This window comes from Anabas testudineus, chromosome 1 (genome assembly GCF_900324465.2).
Source record: "Anabas testudineus chromosome 1, fAnaTes1.2, whole genome shotgun sequence".
Classification (NCBI taxonomy): domain Eukaryota; kingdom Metazoa; phylum Chordata; class Actinopteri; order Anabantiformes; family Anabantidae; genus Anabas; species Anabas testudineus.
Window position 1 is genome coordinate 13,548,148 of NC_046610.1, and position 15,372 is coordinate 13,563,519.

General features: G+C 37.0%; 1 protein-coding gene across 1 annotated transcript; it reads left to right on the forward strand.

Moving 5' to 3' along the window:
- Positions 1 to 7,363: 7,363 nt before the first annotated feature.
- On the forward strand, positions 7,364 to 9,113 carry LOC113162397. Its single transcript, XM_026360491.1, has 5 exons — positions 7,364 to 7,403; positions 7,562 to 7,969; positions 8,144 to 8,290; positions 8,507 to 8,562; positions 8,853 to 9,113. Exons 1-5 carry the CDS (start codon positions 7,367 to 7,369, stop codon positions 8,964 to 8,966), a joined length of 762 nt encoding a protein of 253 aa, XP_026216276.1. The 5' UTR covers positions 7,364 to 7,366; the 3' UTR covers positions 8,967 to 9,113.
- The last annotated feature ends 6,259 nt before the right edge of the window (positions 9,114 to 15,372 follow it).

Consider the following 15,372-nt stretch of genomic DNA (forward strand, 5'->3'; position numbering starts at 1 on the left):
TAATGATTTATTTTTTTTGTATCAGGCAAAAAGACACTGACATGGTTTCAAGCATAATAAGCAGGAATGCCATTGCCAAACGATGCACCCAAAATTAAATGATACTCATTCACTTGGGAGTAACCTCCGAATTCTGCTTTGCTTTGTAAGGAGAAAAATCATTTGCAGAATAACCTCCACCTCAGATTGAGGCATCTATTGGGATTCCAAGGACACAGAGCTCTTGTCTGAAGCACACGTGGTAAAAGGCTGTTTTTATTTATTTATTTATTTATTTACAACATACATATTGTTTTCAGACCTTGATGACAAATCATAACAACAATAAGTAGCAGATTTGCCAAGGTTTTGCTTCAGGATCATAGTTGATGAAAGCACAAATGTGACTGATGTTGACCCGGCTTTGGGTTTTCTTTAAAGGTTTAATTAGAAAATACACTTGTCTTTGAAAAATAAGAGGTGACCCATATGTGACCGCACTCCAAAATGTGTTGGGTCATGTCCAGCAAAAGTGTGTAAGAGGGACTTTAGAAATAATTTGAAATCTCTCAATTGAGAACATGGAAGTTATTAAGTACAATTTGGCGTTTTGGTGCAGTTTTATGTCTGGAGTGCAGTGAGCTATGCCTGCCAATGGTCCTGGAAGTAAATAAACATATTAGCGTATGTTGACTTGATGATGCATTGTGAGATGATCACTATGTGCATTTGGCATATACAGTATGGTGAAGCCATTGTTAATCTTAGCTATTAAAACTTAATTTGTTCATCTGCAGTTTATGGTTAGGCGAGTATGATATTTGTGGCTGCACATGAACACATTAGTTAAAATTAGTTCCCCATCTTGGTCAGCCTTTTTGTGGCTGTTCAAAAGTTTTGTACAATAATAATTATTCAAAAACAAAAAGAAAAAAAAAACAAAAAGAACTCCATGTATTTCGGACAGACTTTAATTAGAAAAGAGCAATCCATTTATGCACACATGGTTATGGTTTAAAGATAAAAGAACCATACTGATAAAAAGAAAATGTTTCTTCATAACCCACCGGTAATGTCTACGGCCAAAGCTTGTGATGTTGATTACATTGTATTGTAAGTAGCTGCAGTTCTTTTGTCTTCCTCCATGGGTTATCAAAAGTAGAAATTACAAAGCAGAGGTTGTAATCAAGCCTGAAATGCACAAAACAAATGTTCACCACTCAAATACAAATAATGTACACTAGTAGCTAATTGGAGATGAGTACAGTGAGTCAGTGTAATAGATGAACTGGCAGTTTGTCTGTAAAAGACACACCGCCATCTAGTGTCACTTATAGGAATTACAAGCTAACAAATACAATTTACATTAGCAGCTGCTTCAGTGCAGGACAGTGCTGACCTTGTGTATGTCATTGGGGATACAAACATCCGTTCAGGTACTCTACACACAGACAGGGTGTGCAAATGAATATGCACACCACACACACACGCACATGTCAATTTTCAAACATCCACATTAAAAGAGAGTCAGCACAGGCATGAAATCAGAATTAGAGACAAATAATAATATAGTATGTGTGGAGTTATAGATAGTAGCAATTCATTTTACTTATACAGTACCGAATAAAAAGAAAAATAATCTCAAAGCACCTGACATAGCAAGGTTAACACCTTAAAGAATGATATGAAAAACATATACAACTATTTTGAATGATACTGAAAACCCAACAGAACCCCCATAAGGAAGAACATTGAAGAGGAAGACTTCCTTTAACGGAAGAAAACAGGCGGTGGGTGGGCAGCCATCTGCCTCGACCAGGTGGGGAGGGTGGAAAGTGAAGGAAGAAAACAATTGCAGGCATTAAAAGAACAACAAGCAAGAGGCAAACACTGGGCAAGTGTTTGGAGCCAGAAACCACTCACTAGAAACATATAACTCCGAGGCCAGGGATACCTGTTGACAGGAACAGAGAGAGGGAGACAGAGAGGAAGAAGCACAACACCGGAGGTAGAAGACACAAAGTTAATGACGTGCAATAGTGGCATAAAAATGGGTATGGAGGAGAGGAGAGGAGAGGAGAGGAGAGTGGTGTGGTGCTATGAGGTCTTTAAGATTTGTGATGAGAAGGACTTTAAATTGTGATCTAGATTTCGCAGGAGCCGATGGAGAGATGCTAATTTAGCAGAAATATGATCTTTTGGATTAACTGAAGGCTTTTAAGGAGTTATTAGAACATCTTATTAGTGGGGAGTTAACGGTAGCCCAGAGTAGAAATGAAAAATGCATGAACTAGTTTTTCTGCATCACTTTGAGACAGGGAGCTCAATTTTAGTGATACATCATATTGAACAATGTTTTGTATATAAAGACATGCACAAACAAATACGTGCAGTTAAACAATAACAAAAAGTGTTGAAGGTTCACTGTTAAAGAATCTAAAGAATCTGTTTTTTGTTTTACATTTGAAAATCATGACTGACCTTGTTCAGCAGTCAAAAGTCGTGTCCACTTTCATTATTTTTCTAATTATAAGAGTGTTTCTTAGTACCTTCCATCTTATTTCTTCACATATTTACTTACTTGACATCACCATCACATTCAGGGGCACAGGGCTCGCTGCTTGTTCCAAGGCTATGTATGAAGACAGCGAGTGAATTGCAAAAAGAAATTGAATTAGACACACTAGTGACTTTAAAAGCTTTTCTATAACCTTATGCACTTTTTTTTCTAATGACTGAAATTCTGTATTTTAATAAACATTATATTTAAGAAATGGTGTGCCTTTAATAAACATTTCCCTCACTATTCTATATTCCGCTTTTGTGCAAATTCTTATTTTGTTCCAGACGTACTCTTGTTGACTGCAGCTCAAGGAGACCACCCTGGTTAAACAGAGGTCAAATGAAAAAGAGCCAAATGGTAAAGCAACATCATTACACTCTTTATGCTTGTTCTGTCAGTATTGATGTGTCAAACAGATGTCTAAATGTTCACACTGCCCTGAGGGCCTGAAGAAACTGTTTCCTGTGTAGCTGCAGTTGCAGAAACCAATGCTAAACACATCCCATAAACTTTATTCTTTATGCACATACTAACTCAGTGCGCCAGCGGTTGACCAAGCCATTGACATTTGATGGAAACAGTTTCGGTTGCTGGTCCTGGCCCTGCTCTCGATGCTGTAGAGGGGCTTGAGCTCAAAGCAGCGAAGCTGAAAATCCTCTGGACAACATCTGTAGCAGCAGTATAGTGGAAATAAATGTACATGCAATTGCAGAAATGCAGACAAAACCAACACATGAACACAAACACTCACTGAGAAGTATAATCAGTTCAGTTCAGCTTCCACCCTGTTTCACTGATTGTCCCTGTTGTTTAGTTGTCTTAATCTTTCAACCTAGTTTAGTTCATTTTAAACAGCATCATCTAATAAGTCTCCAGGCTGCACTCACATCATTTCTCCTTGGACTGCAGTTCAAGATTCACTTTTTGGAAACACAGTTTGCATGAGGATACTTGTATTTTAAGTCAAACAGCAGTCGAGAATTCTGATAAACACAAATTACAAACAAATTACAACTTTACCCAGCAGGAAATGCAGGCTTAGAGAGCAAACAGGAAGAGATACACACTTTTTTAGCCCTCTTTGTTGCAGGGAGATTAGGTTTGCTAATATGGTAAATAAACTGCCAAGTCAAGTATTTTGCCTTTGGTAGCATTAGTATTCAGATTAAAAAATTATGGCTACAAAATAATTCTGTTATGTTTTCATGTCTGTAAAAGCATTTTGGTACAGTAGAAGTGGAGCATATTGACTTTGTGAGTCCATACACCCACTTGTCTATTATGTTAACACAGAGCCTCAATAAGGCATTTGTGTCTGGAGCGTGGCCAATGGTGTCATCTGTGTGTCCTAGTTTTGTGAGGCCTCAATGTTTGGTCAGCGGATGTATTTGAATGAGAGCCATCATTGTAGATCACTAGATCAGAATAGACTCAATGACTGTTACAGGAGTAGGGTTGTGGCTTTAAGATTCCGTCCATCAATTTTCTTTTTTTTTTTCAAAGAAATGAATTAATTTTGCTCGTGAAGAAAGAATCTACTGTATAACCAAATCAACTTTTCCTGAAAATATGGTGCTTTGATGCTTGAGTTACAATTGTTAGGTTCCGTTTTGAGAGTAATCCATTAAGAGGTTAATATTGCCTGAACCAACACTTAAATAATGTTAGTCTTTTAGCACTGTGCACATTTTCATCTGCTAATACTTCTATTTGTAGTCGAGGAGTTGTTTCCTGCAGCCATGCTAAAATGTCTGGATCAGTGTTGGAGGTGAGAGTCAACAGGAGACAACATCACTCTCTGCTATGACTGGAGTGTTCATAGTTTGGTACAGAAACTACTCTCGTGAACCAACCCACTCTTATTCAAAATATGATGGAAGCGTTATCCACGAGGTTTTAGATATACTGAATCCTTTCCCCTGTTTTCACTGGGTAAATAACAGTTCCTCTCGATCATACGACCTGCTCATCGTGAACATCATCGATCCTGCTAAAGGCCTCTACTACTACTGTGGAACTGAACAGATGAGGGTGAATGATAGGGCCAAAATCACTTCTAACTATTACTATTTTCAGATTTGGAAATGTCTCAAGAAGGACACTGTTTAGTAAGTATCCTGGTCAGAATCCTCTCCAGTAAATTTAAGGCTTTGGACAAACTCATCAACACACAGTCAGAAAACACTTGATCCTGCATTATTGTGTACTTATGTTAGAGATAAGGTAGTTGAATCTTAGTAGTAATCTTCTACTAATCTCCTAGTACAGTTTACAAACAGGATATATTCTGCAATCAATACTTCTGGCCTGTAATCAGTCTAAACAATACTATAATTAATTTAAGAACAGTCTGTGGTTTTCAGTATGGTTAAACTTAGTTGTATGTTAATCTTACATATTACACCTATCGTGGTCCAACTGGGGTCAAGTTTACCATAAATGTTTTTTTTTTATTGTTAGCCACCTTGCCCGACAAAAGCAAAAGCCACTTAGAGTCAATTTCCTGTTTTTATTTGAAGTTAGTCATCACTCTATGCACCCTTCACCGGTAGTCTGATGCAATTGCTCACAGGAAATCAACAGTGACAAAAACACCCTCAGTGTTACAGTGGAAACAGTGGTCATTCGATCGGTTTGATAAGTAACCATAAGTTAAGTACGCCATCACCCAGACCTAAAATTAATATGCTTGTGTCTCAAGCAGGGATCATATACATATATACAAGATAATAGATAATATACAAGATACAGACAACATTAAGATAACATTACATTCATTGTACTTGAAGGATTTTTTCTGAGCTGCTGTCCTTGTGCAACACCTCAACACCAGCGCCATGTACAGGTCTGGCATACACCTTGGCTTCACCTACTGTCACGTCACCATAATACAAAGGCAATGCCATCATTAGCTGCAGGAGAGCAAAACCAGGGAAAGAAGCACAACAGGGGACCACCCCAGGTGAGTAAGTGCATCCACTCCCCAAAAAAGAAGCATCACTCACTTGCCGGGAGAAGCAGAGAGGGCAGTAAGTGTTTTCTCTGCTCATTAATAAGTCAGCTGTAGTCAGAATAAAACATGATGAGATTGATGCAGCTCTGTGTGGGAGGAGCATCTGCTCAATCCCAAGCACTCCTCACTCGAAATGCAACTTCATAACTTGCATTAAAATTATATTTAAGTAGTAGTTCAGTAGCATATCAAAAGCAAATGTACTTACAAAATGCCCCTTGTCATTGTTGCAGGTTTATACATTATATACATTATATTATCAGGCTATTCATGCTAATAGGATGTATGCAGCATTTGAAGTGAAAAGTTTGACAAGTTGCTAGTTTGAGAGCCTCTATTTCAGTTTCATGACAGGTAAGTGTCAGATTCAGTTCGGGATCTTTTGGAAGTGCATAGGAAATTATGAAATACTGTTTTTTAACATTTAATGCAATAAAGATTTGTGTATATGTATGTTGTTGAGGCCCCTCACAGCTGACGTAAACACAGAAATGTTCTGTTCTAGGACATAAACCTCAGCCTCACCCATGCAGTGCATGTCAAACTGAGTGTATTTTTAAACAACACAGCCCCAGCGGTTAAAGATCACACCTCAAATGTGCATTCGCATAAGACATGTGAATAGTGCTGCACGCTGTGGTAAAACATGATTTTTTTCAGAAAAAGGCGAGCCCTGTGGTTGCAAGTTCACATTTGTGCTTTGACACTAAAGCAGTGCTGTCTGTGCATGCATCATGCATGTGTGGAAACCATGGCATTGTCTAATAACATCACATCTCTAAGATACCAACTTGGAACCAAGTTGATTCCTCATCCATATTGTTGTTTAAAATGTCGATCATTGATCAGTTGTAAACAAATAACCAATTTTTAGAATTAGTATAATTAGTATAATTATAATAATTATTTTATACTAAATATAAATAACAATGACAAAAATATAATAGTTTCTTAAACTCTTCAGCATTTTTTCTCAATTTTGGTTTTAACTTGGAAACCCTTATGCATATTATTAACCTATACCTATACATCTATCCATCCATTATCCTATAACTGATTTTCCTTCTGAGGCGTGATAGAAACTATTTCAGCCGCCGTTGGGCTAGAGGCAGGGCACACCCCGGACAGGTATCACAGGGCTGACATACTGTATAGTGACCATTCACGTCTATGGACAATCACCAATTAACCTAAATGCCTATCTTTGAATGGTGTGAGGAAGCTGGAGTACCTAGAGAAAACCCAGTTCCTGGGTCTTTTTTGTTGTAAAGCAACAATGCTGAAGACCGTACCACTGTGTGTGCCCTTAACACCCTCCATTTACAGTTCCTGCATACTAGTCTTACTCCATCTCTTAAAAAGGAAAATTTTGAGAGAGTTACCATAAAATGGCATAATATAGTGAACAAGCTTTGTGTTTACACAGTGGATTATATTTACTTTTGCAATAAGCGCAGTGAAGAATGAGCTATGAAACCATTTTATTATCTCATACCTTTGCCCAGCTTGGTATACCAGAATATCCATGTGTGTAATGTCTCAAATTGTATTGTTCCAATCTGTAGCATCCTTTGTAATATATGGAGGAAATATTTTTTAAGGTTAAATGCTGTGTAAAGAAATCGTACTTATTCTTCATATCAATGCACAAACCACTACTTAGCAGCTTGAAAACCACCGCAGAAGAAAATGTTCCATTGAACTACCCAATCACAACTTACACTTCCTTTAATGGAAAGGTCTGCATAGGTTGCAGCATCCGGTAGTAAGATGTCTTTTGTCTGCCTTTCAACTCCAGGACATCAACGCACATGGATGGGCTACATGGTTTCCTTGTTGTTCTCTTGGGTAACATGTTTTGTTAACTTTTCTAAGATTAAATTACAATTGTTTGGTTACATTGTGACTTTTAATCTGTTTTTATACATTCTCTGTGTTTGAAAAGAAGCCCGCACCCGCTGTGATGTGAATTCCTGTACAGATTTTTACCTGGTTTTGTATTTCAGGACTTGTTTCTGGCGGTCATGGCTGGATATCTGGACCTGAGTTGCAGATGACAGTCACACAAGGAGACAACATCACTCTCTACTGTGACTGCAAATTATCAAGTGGAGTGTTCATAGTTTGGTTCAGGAACTGTTCTCACGAGAACCAGCCTTCTCTTGTTCTCAGAACAAAATATATGTATGACCCATCATATCTCACTCAGGCTCATGTTGGACTACTGTCACCCTTTCCTCGTCTTCACTTTGTGAAGAACTCATCCTCTGATTCCTATGATCTCTTAATTGTGAACATCACTGAATCTGATGAGGGTATCTACTACTGTGGCACGGAAAAGGTTGACATTACCACAAAAGTTTGTGAAGAATATACTTACACATATGGTAACATCATGAGAAGAATTCTGTTAAGTAAGTATTCAAATGTTTTATGATTTCAACATGTCAACATGTCAGTGGATGCATCTCTGACAGCTGATGACTGTAGAAGTGTAGATACAAAGTTAGCTTCACTGGTACCTGAATCAAAAAAGTAGAGATCAGATACACACGTACAGCTATTTGACAGTTGTGTTTTTGATCCAGACTCTAGTCAGCCTCATGATGACACCCACAAGACTGCACTGGACTGTGGTTTGTGCTGGAAGCTACTGTTCTCGCTGTGCCCAACGTTTGCCGTTATCTCCGCCATGTTCTCCTCCCTCCTGGGTTACCAACTTGCTCAGAAGAAAGGTCAGTATGGTAGTTGTCACTTTCATTGTTTTGTCAGATCAGCAAATTGCTGGCCTGACTAGAATACCTTCTTTACAGTATTTTCTCCAATTGAGCTTGACTTGCTATCCAGAAATATTGTCAATATTTTATGAACAAGTTCATTTTTAATCACATGATGAGGTATCGTCCAAGGTTGTGTGCCACGGTGTAATGATGCTGTTGTTATTTCTGCAGCTGAAGGAATTCAAGATGTCAGGAAACACAGCAGAGGGCAAATAAGAGAAAAACAGGTAATTAGCAGCAGGAACACAGACACTGTAAAAGGGATTTTCTGGTGAATATCTGATAATTTTTTCAGACACAGGTTCAACCAGTTAATATTTGCAATTAATCTGATGTTCCAAGGACAGGCCCTTAGTATTGTATCAATAAACACTGATGCAGTTACAATTCTTAATCACATCTAGCTCTAACCAAGGTGTTTGTTTCTTTACTGGTATGTTGTCCATTTACCATGTTTGTCACTGCACATGACATATTATAAAAGTCCACAATTGCTAAACAACATGTCAAATCTTAGGGTGAAGACATGTGTTACGCTGCAGTGGAAATCCGACACAATTCAAAGAGACCAAAGATGAAGGAAACTCAGAGCTTATGCACATATTCTACTATCAATACTTCTAGAGCATAAGCAGGCTACAAAATGAGCATAAAAACTGTTTAAACAGCTCCTTTTAATCACAAGTGTATTCATGGTGTTAATTCTGTCATTTAACTCCACGTAAAGATATATTAGCAATTACCAGATTACTGATGTGCATTGTTTACTTACATTATAAAATGACTAAATGAACACCAGGAAGAAATTACAGGAGTTAAAGAGGTTTCTACTATTGCTATTGCTATTTTTTGTAAAATGTTTTTGTAGTTGCTACAGATTGTGCATACTCAAATGTATTCTTTTAATTTTTCTTTTTCTAGACTTACAACAATAACAGGTGTGTTTTGTTTCCTTCCATCTCTTAGATAACAAATTAAAAATGTATTAACTGCACAAAAAACACAGAACAGAGAATCTTTTTGTTGTTTCATTTTTGAACAAAATCTCATGTTACATTTCATAATGGTAGTGATGACTTGAACCCAACACTTCCGCAGTTTAAGCTAAATGAACAGATAAAACCATTGCTCGAAGTCTCCTGTTGGCCTGTAACTGTATCCATTGTTGTTTTATAGTTTTGTCTTTGGGAAAAGTAAAGTTAATTAGGTAAGTAAATTTTGCTTCACAGCTTAAAAAAATCTCTTTCTGCAAAACAAGAGATCTTTGTAGCCATTAGTGAAGCTGTGGCAGCTAACCTTACAGGGTGGGCGGGATGGTGTATTTAGTGGGTGTAGGAGCAGGGCAGTTATGAATTCAAACGCTGCTTGACTTTTACAGATGCAGCATTTTGGAAAATAAAAAGGCTGATTTGCCAGACTGACACATTTCACTACCAGTCAGCATGCAAACACATGTTCATCTCATGTTTTGAGTCTATGTCTATGTGCAACATGTTATATTACATTCACATGTGCAAAGTGATACAAGTAGTTAAATTTCTTTTTTGCAGTTGTTGTGTTGTTAACTTTTGAAACTACAAACTGAGACTACTTTGGAACAGATTTATGTCTCAGGGGTATTCCAGCAAGCTGGATTGCCAGCTCACCTGTAAAAAGTATTTGGCTGTTGTTTAAAGTTTTAAATCCTAATTTGTAAAATTAAATTTACCTAATAAAATCCAACACAGTAGGGTTGGTATTTTTTGCTGGTGTTTGACCTTGTATTACATCTGGTTATAATTTTGTATTTATAATAAATAGATTTATTTTGTATCACCGAAACCTGGCTGTGGCAGGAAGAATATGTCAGTGTGAATGAGTCAATGCCAATGCCATGCACACAAAAGTTAGTTAAAGAGTTCCACAGGGTTCTGTGCTTGGACCAATTATTTTCACTTTATATATATCCCCCTTAGGCAATATCTTTATAAAACACTCAATAAATTTCCTTTACCCGGCTATATTAATCTATGAAACCAGAAGAAACAAATCAATTAGTCAAACTTCAAGCATGTTTAAAAGACATAAAGGCCTGGATATCCTCTAATTTTCTGCTTCTAATTTCAGACATGCCAGAGTTTTTTTTTATTTTTTTATTCTATTATTATCTACGTTGTCTAATCACAAAAAAAAAAAAAATTGTTTCTTTACATCGAGAACATCATGTAGCACCACACCAATAGAAAACAACTGAATAAAATTGTTCTATTCAATGAGCCAATCACTACTTACATTTCCTTTAATGGAAACACCTGGAAAAATGATGACAACTGAGACTAGTTTTGCTGTCTCTCAACAGTAGGTCATTTTTCAAATCCTTCTTTTAGGTAAAATCCTCATAGTATATTGAGTCCTCACTGTTGTTGTACTTAAAATTATGTACAACAGTAGGTAAAAGGGATTTCTGTCAGATTGGAGACATTTTAAGGACTAATATGACTCTATATTTTCTCTATCTACAGTATTTTATGAATATAATTACATAATTACAATTTATCATACATTGACTGACCTAAACATGTCTGGCTTTGATTCAGACTCCAGTGAGACACATTGCCCAACTTCAACCCATCGTCTGTCTCCAGAAGACGCTGCCCTTCTCTTTGTGTCCAGCTATTGCTGTTGTCCCTTTATACTCTCCTGTCCTTTTGTTTGTCAGTTCTGTCAGAAAACAGGTATGTTTTTGTTTTTTCATTTAAAGAAAACTAGCTACAGATTAAAAGGTATTTTACTTTACAGTATTTTATGTCAGTAATCATATACATTTACTTTACACATCACAACCCAATGAATCAATTGACTGAATGAGTCAATTTAGTGTATTTCACACAGTCTTATTATGCTTCACACATATCTCTTTCCATCTTTATCCTTATCTGATGGATACACACACACACACACTGCATTTAGCCTGTAAGAGCCTGGGAAGTATTTGATTATTATTGCCTTTTGTTTATTATGCTCTTACAGTATTCAATGTATTGTGGATGTTGTTAGTGTAATGTCTGTGTAAAGTTATATTTGACTAATTTTATTATGAATTAATAAAAGTAATAAATGGTAAGTCATTTGTGACACTGATTTGTGCAACAGATTTTATCAGACTGATCTGAATGTCTGAATGGCGATATTCATGTAGTTTGCACCCTTGTTGCAAACTGCCTTTGTATGTTCCAGTGGCTGCACAATCATTGAATTCGACTACAACCGTCCTAAACAAAAGTTTTGTTAAAGACAAAGGTGTCCGAAAATTTTATATTAGACACTGATCAGACAAAGATTGGAAGCATTTGCAAGTTTTAGTTCTTATTATTTGTCTTTTAATTCAGTATAATTTTGGATTTTCAAATTAAGTTACCTGACCATTTTCACTTTAACAGTTAGAGGAACCCATAGTACCAGGGAGACACAGGAAAAGCACCCAGGTGGCAGATTCGAGCACAGGTTGTTCTACAGTAGCTGTATGTTTCTGGACTATTGTGAGCCCCCAAAGCACTGTACACAGCTGCCTGTCCGCAGTAATTTCCCCATGGAAAGCAATAAAGTATTAGTAGTTTATTGTTGTTGTTGTTGTTGTTGTTGTTGTTGTTGTTGTTCATTGTTTCTATATTCTAAATGGTTAAACTGTTGGAACTTCATATTACCAATAATTGTCTTGCAGTCTGTTGGGCTAGCGGATTCACAGCCCAGTGCTTTTACAAAACTCATTTGATGCCTGGCATTTTATTTAATTCAGCAGGGACATTTGTGTCAAGGTTTTAATCATTTATTGCAGCAACATGCATTTTAGTTTGGTGGTGCTCTGCTCGTGTAATGCTCTGAAATAAATGTGAGCGACCATGGCAGAGATTGTCACTGAGCTCACAAATCTCCCTGGCAAAGCCAGCGAATTAGATTTGTGAAAGCAGACAGCAGAGTAGCAGTGAGGTTTCAGAGCTCAGTGTTGTTGTATATAGACTTAGTGAGTGACAAACGTATACATGGACTGATTACTGTGAGAGAGAGGTTAGGTATGGAAAATATGACCATCAAAACACCTTAATGACCTCAGTGCACCATCGAACTATTAGAAATCTACTCTGACATGAAAACAACTGTTAACCATAGAACATGTTCTCTTGTCAAAGGCATGTTTTTACAGAGGTCATATTTTTATTCTGGGGTTCAATTAAAATAGTTTAGGACAATTTAATTGAGTCTGTGCAGAGAGAGGACTCAGGAATTTTTTTGGGAGGCTACAGAGTAAGTATATAAATTGTATACATTGTTTAAATGTATAAATTAGGTTTTTGCAAGTTATGATCATCAATTTAACCTTTAGAAACAGCCATGTCACAAAAGCATAGTGTGTTTCATATTGACATGTAGTCCTGGGTGTGAACTTTGCAAGAGTCAAGGAAAACAGCTGGGGATTCTTTTGCATGAGATTTAAAAGTTTAAGTTGAGACAGCACAATAGTAGTTATAGTTTATTAAATTCTCTGAGGACAATCACTAAAGACCTTATGTTACTAATGTTGTGTCGTATTGAAGGTCTAGCAGGAAAGAAGAGATCTTCTATCTCAGAGAAGTTGAGATGAAGATGTCTTTCTCTCATTTAAGCAGAGATTTGAAAAAAGACATGCAGAGATGTGAATGAAATAGTGTCAGAGATGAGATAGAGTCATCCTCTGAAAAGTACAGGAAGAGTTGTGTGTCATCAGCATAGCAAGAATAGGAAAAACAATGCAAGTGGATAATGGAAAGTAGGGATGTAGTATAGATGGAAAAAAGTAGAGGACCAAGAACTAAGCCCCGCGGCACGCCAGTGGAGAGGCAGTAAGAGTTAGAAACTTGCCTCTACCAAGATACTTTGAAGGTTTGTCCAGACAAGAAAGACTTAAGCCAGGTCAGAGCTGCACCAGTGATGCCCAAACGAGCGAGTTTAGACAGGAGGATCTGGTGGTTTATCATGTCAAAGGCTGCAGATAGGTCAAGTAAGATTTGAACAGAATTCAACAACCTTCAGGAGTGCTATTTCTGTGGAGTGACCACTCTTGAAGCCAGACTGATTGACATCAAGGAGGTCAAGGAGGAGGTATTAAGACTTGATTAAAGTGATTTTGCCAATTATTGCTTCCATTCACAAGGAGAAACCACGCAAACATGGAGGGGAAGTAGGTCATACAAACTGAAATACTTTTATAAATAATAACTTTGAGTTAATTGATACTATATTATAATATGAAATAAATATAACATCAAATTTCTCAGTATTGGTCTCATTGCATGTATTTTCTTATTTACATGGACCAATACTTCTATTCATTGTCACATGCATGCCACACAAATAAAATTTTACAAGCAATTCTGTTGAATTTCTTTTGATATGACATTTTAAAATTCAGTTTAGATGCATCCTGTTTCCACTGAAAGTTATTTCTGTCAACCAGTAGCATTTTTTGCTGATGGAAGAAGCTTCTTCTGGCACATTTAGGAAGAAAGACTGAACAAAAAAAAGTTTTCAAACCACCAAGGATTCAGGCGAGCATTACTAAAGCAGAGACATTAAGACCTCCTGGAATCTGTCTGGTCTCTGTAGTCTCTCTGACAGAGCTGAAGAGATAGAAGAACCTGCCAGAGGGGAAATCCTGACAACACTCTGTTAATCCTTTTATAGAAGCTGGCTGGAAGCCAAATCTGGATACAGTGTGAAAGACAGTCATGGATTTTGCAAACATAAAGGTCATATGATTACACATTGTATTGTTTTTTGGACACTAAACTCAGGTTTTTGCTTGAATGCTAAGTGTTAGATCAGGAAATACCATTTGTCACCTGGTGAATAAGCTGTGAAGCCGTTGGTGGCAGCATTAAGCTATTGTTACATTTATGAGTGGCAGAGACCAGGTGAGAAAATGAAAAGATGGACCAAACAGTTAAAAGCCATTCTTAAAGACCACCAGAGTACACATGGGCTAAAACAGAAAAAAAAATGTTTTAAAAAAGCATAGCAACCCCAAGCATATATGTAGACAACAATGAACAACAATGATCAACAATGATAACATTTAATATAATATTGTGACTCAGTTGGTAGGCTCAGTTCCCTGGACAAGACACTGAACTCCAAACCCTTGGTGCCTCAAGGGCTGGGCCGTCCACAAAGAATTTCCCTAAGGGAATTAATAAAGTATTTATTATTGTTGTTGTTGTTGTTGTTGTTGTTATCATAACTCAAAGCGACAGGAAACACATTGTATGTATTGTTGCTTTTGTTGTTGTAGCTTTCTTTATGTACCGTACATCTTTTAGCTTACTGACTGCCCCCACAAACCACGTAGGTTCAAAGACAGCACTGATCGTAAAAGTTACCTCAGCCATCATGTAACTTATGTGATCACAGGAAACCCACACTGAAAAATAGACCCTAACATGACTACAGAGCTCTAGCATGGGAAAGGCCTAAGAATTTATACTAGCTTAAAAAATCAATAATTTTAGCAAAGCGGAAGAAGGCAGTTCCAGTGATTTCTTTTATATATGATGTAAAGGAGATATCCTGGTCAAAGATATCTCTGAGATTCCTGAGAGTATTACCTAAGGCCAGTGTTATGTCATCTAGGGTAAGATATGATTAGTCATCACATCTCAAAGTGTCTGAATTTAGAGGTAAAAGATTAGAAGACATCCAGGCCTTCATGTCTTTTAAGCATGTTTGAAGTTTAATTAATTCATTAGCTTATTCTGCTTTAATACACAAACATAAAAATAGCAATCATCTAAATAGCAATGGATATTTATAGAGTGTTTCCTAATAATATTGTCCAAGGGGGGCATATATAGAGTGAAAGGAATTGGTCCAAGCACAGAACCCTGTGGAATTCCATAACTTACTTTGGTGTACATGGAAGACTTATATTTAACATGCACAAACTGGAATCTATCTGATAGATAAGATTTAAACCAGCCCAGTGCTGTCCCTGCCTGTGGTAGTAGCCTGTTAGTAAAGATAGATTG

Coding starts and splice junctions, on each gene's coding strand:
- LOC113162397 (XM_026360491.1), top strand. CDS start 7,367: ATGGATGGGCTACATGGTTTCCTTGTTGTTCTCTTGG. Junction 7,404..7,561: donor TTTCCTTGTTGTTCTCTTGG/GTAACATGTTTT, acceptor TTTGTATTTCAG/GACTTGTTTCTGGCGGTCAT. Junction 8,563..8,852: donor GGCAAATAAGAGAAAAACAG/GTAATTAGCAGC, acceptor GTCAAATCTTAG/GGTGAAGACATGTGTTACGC.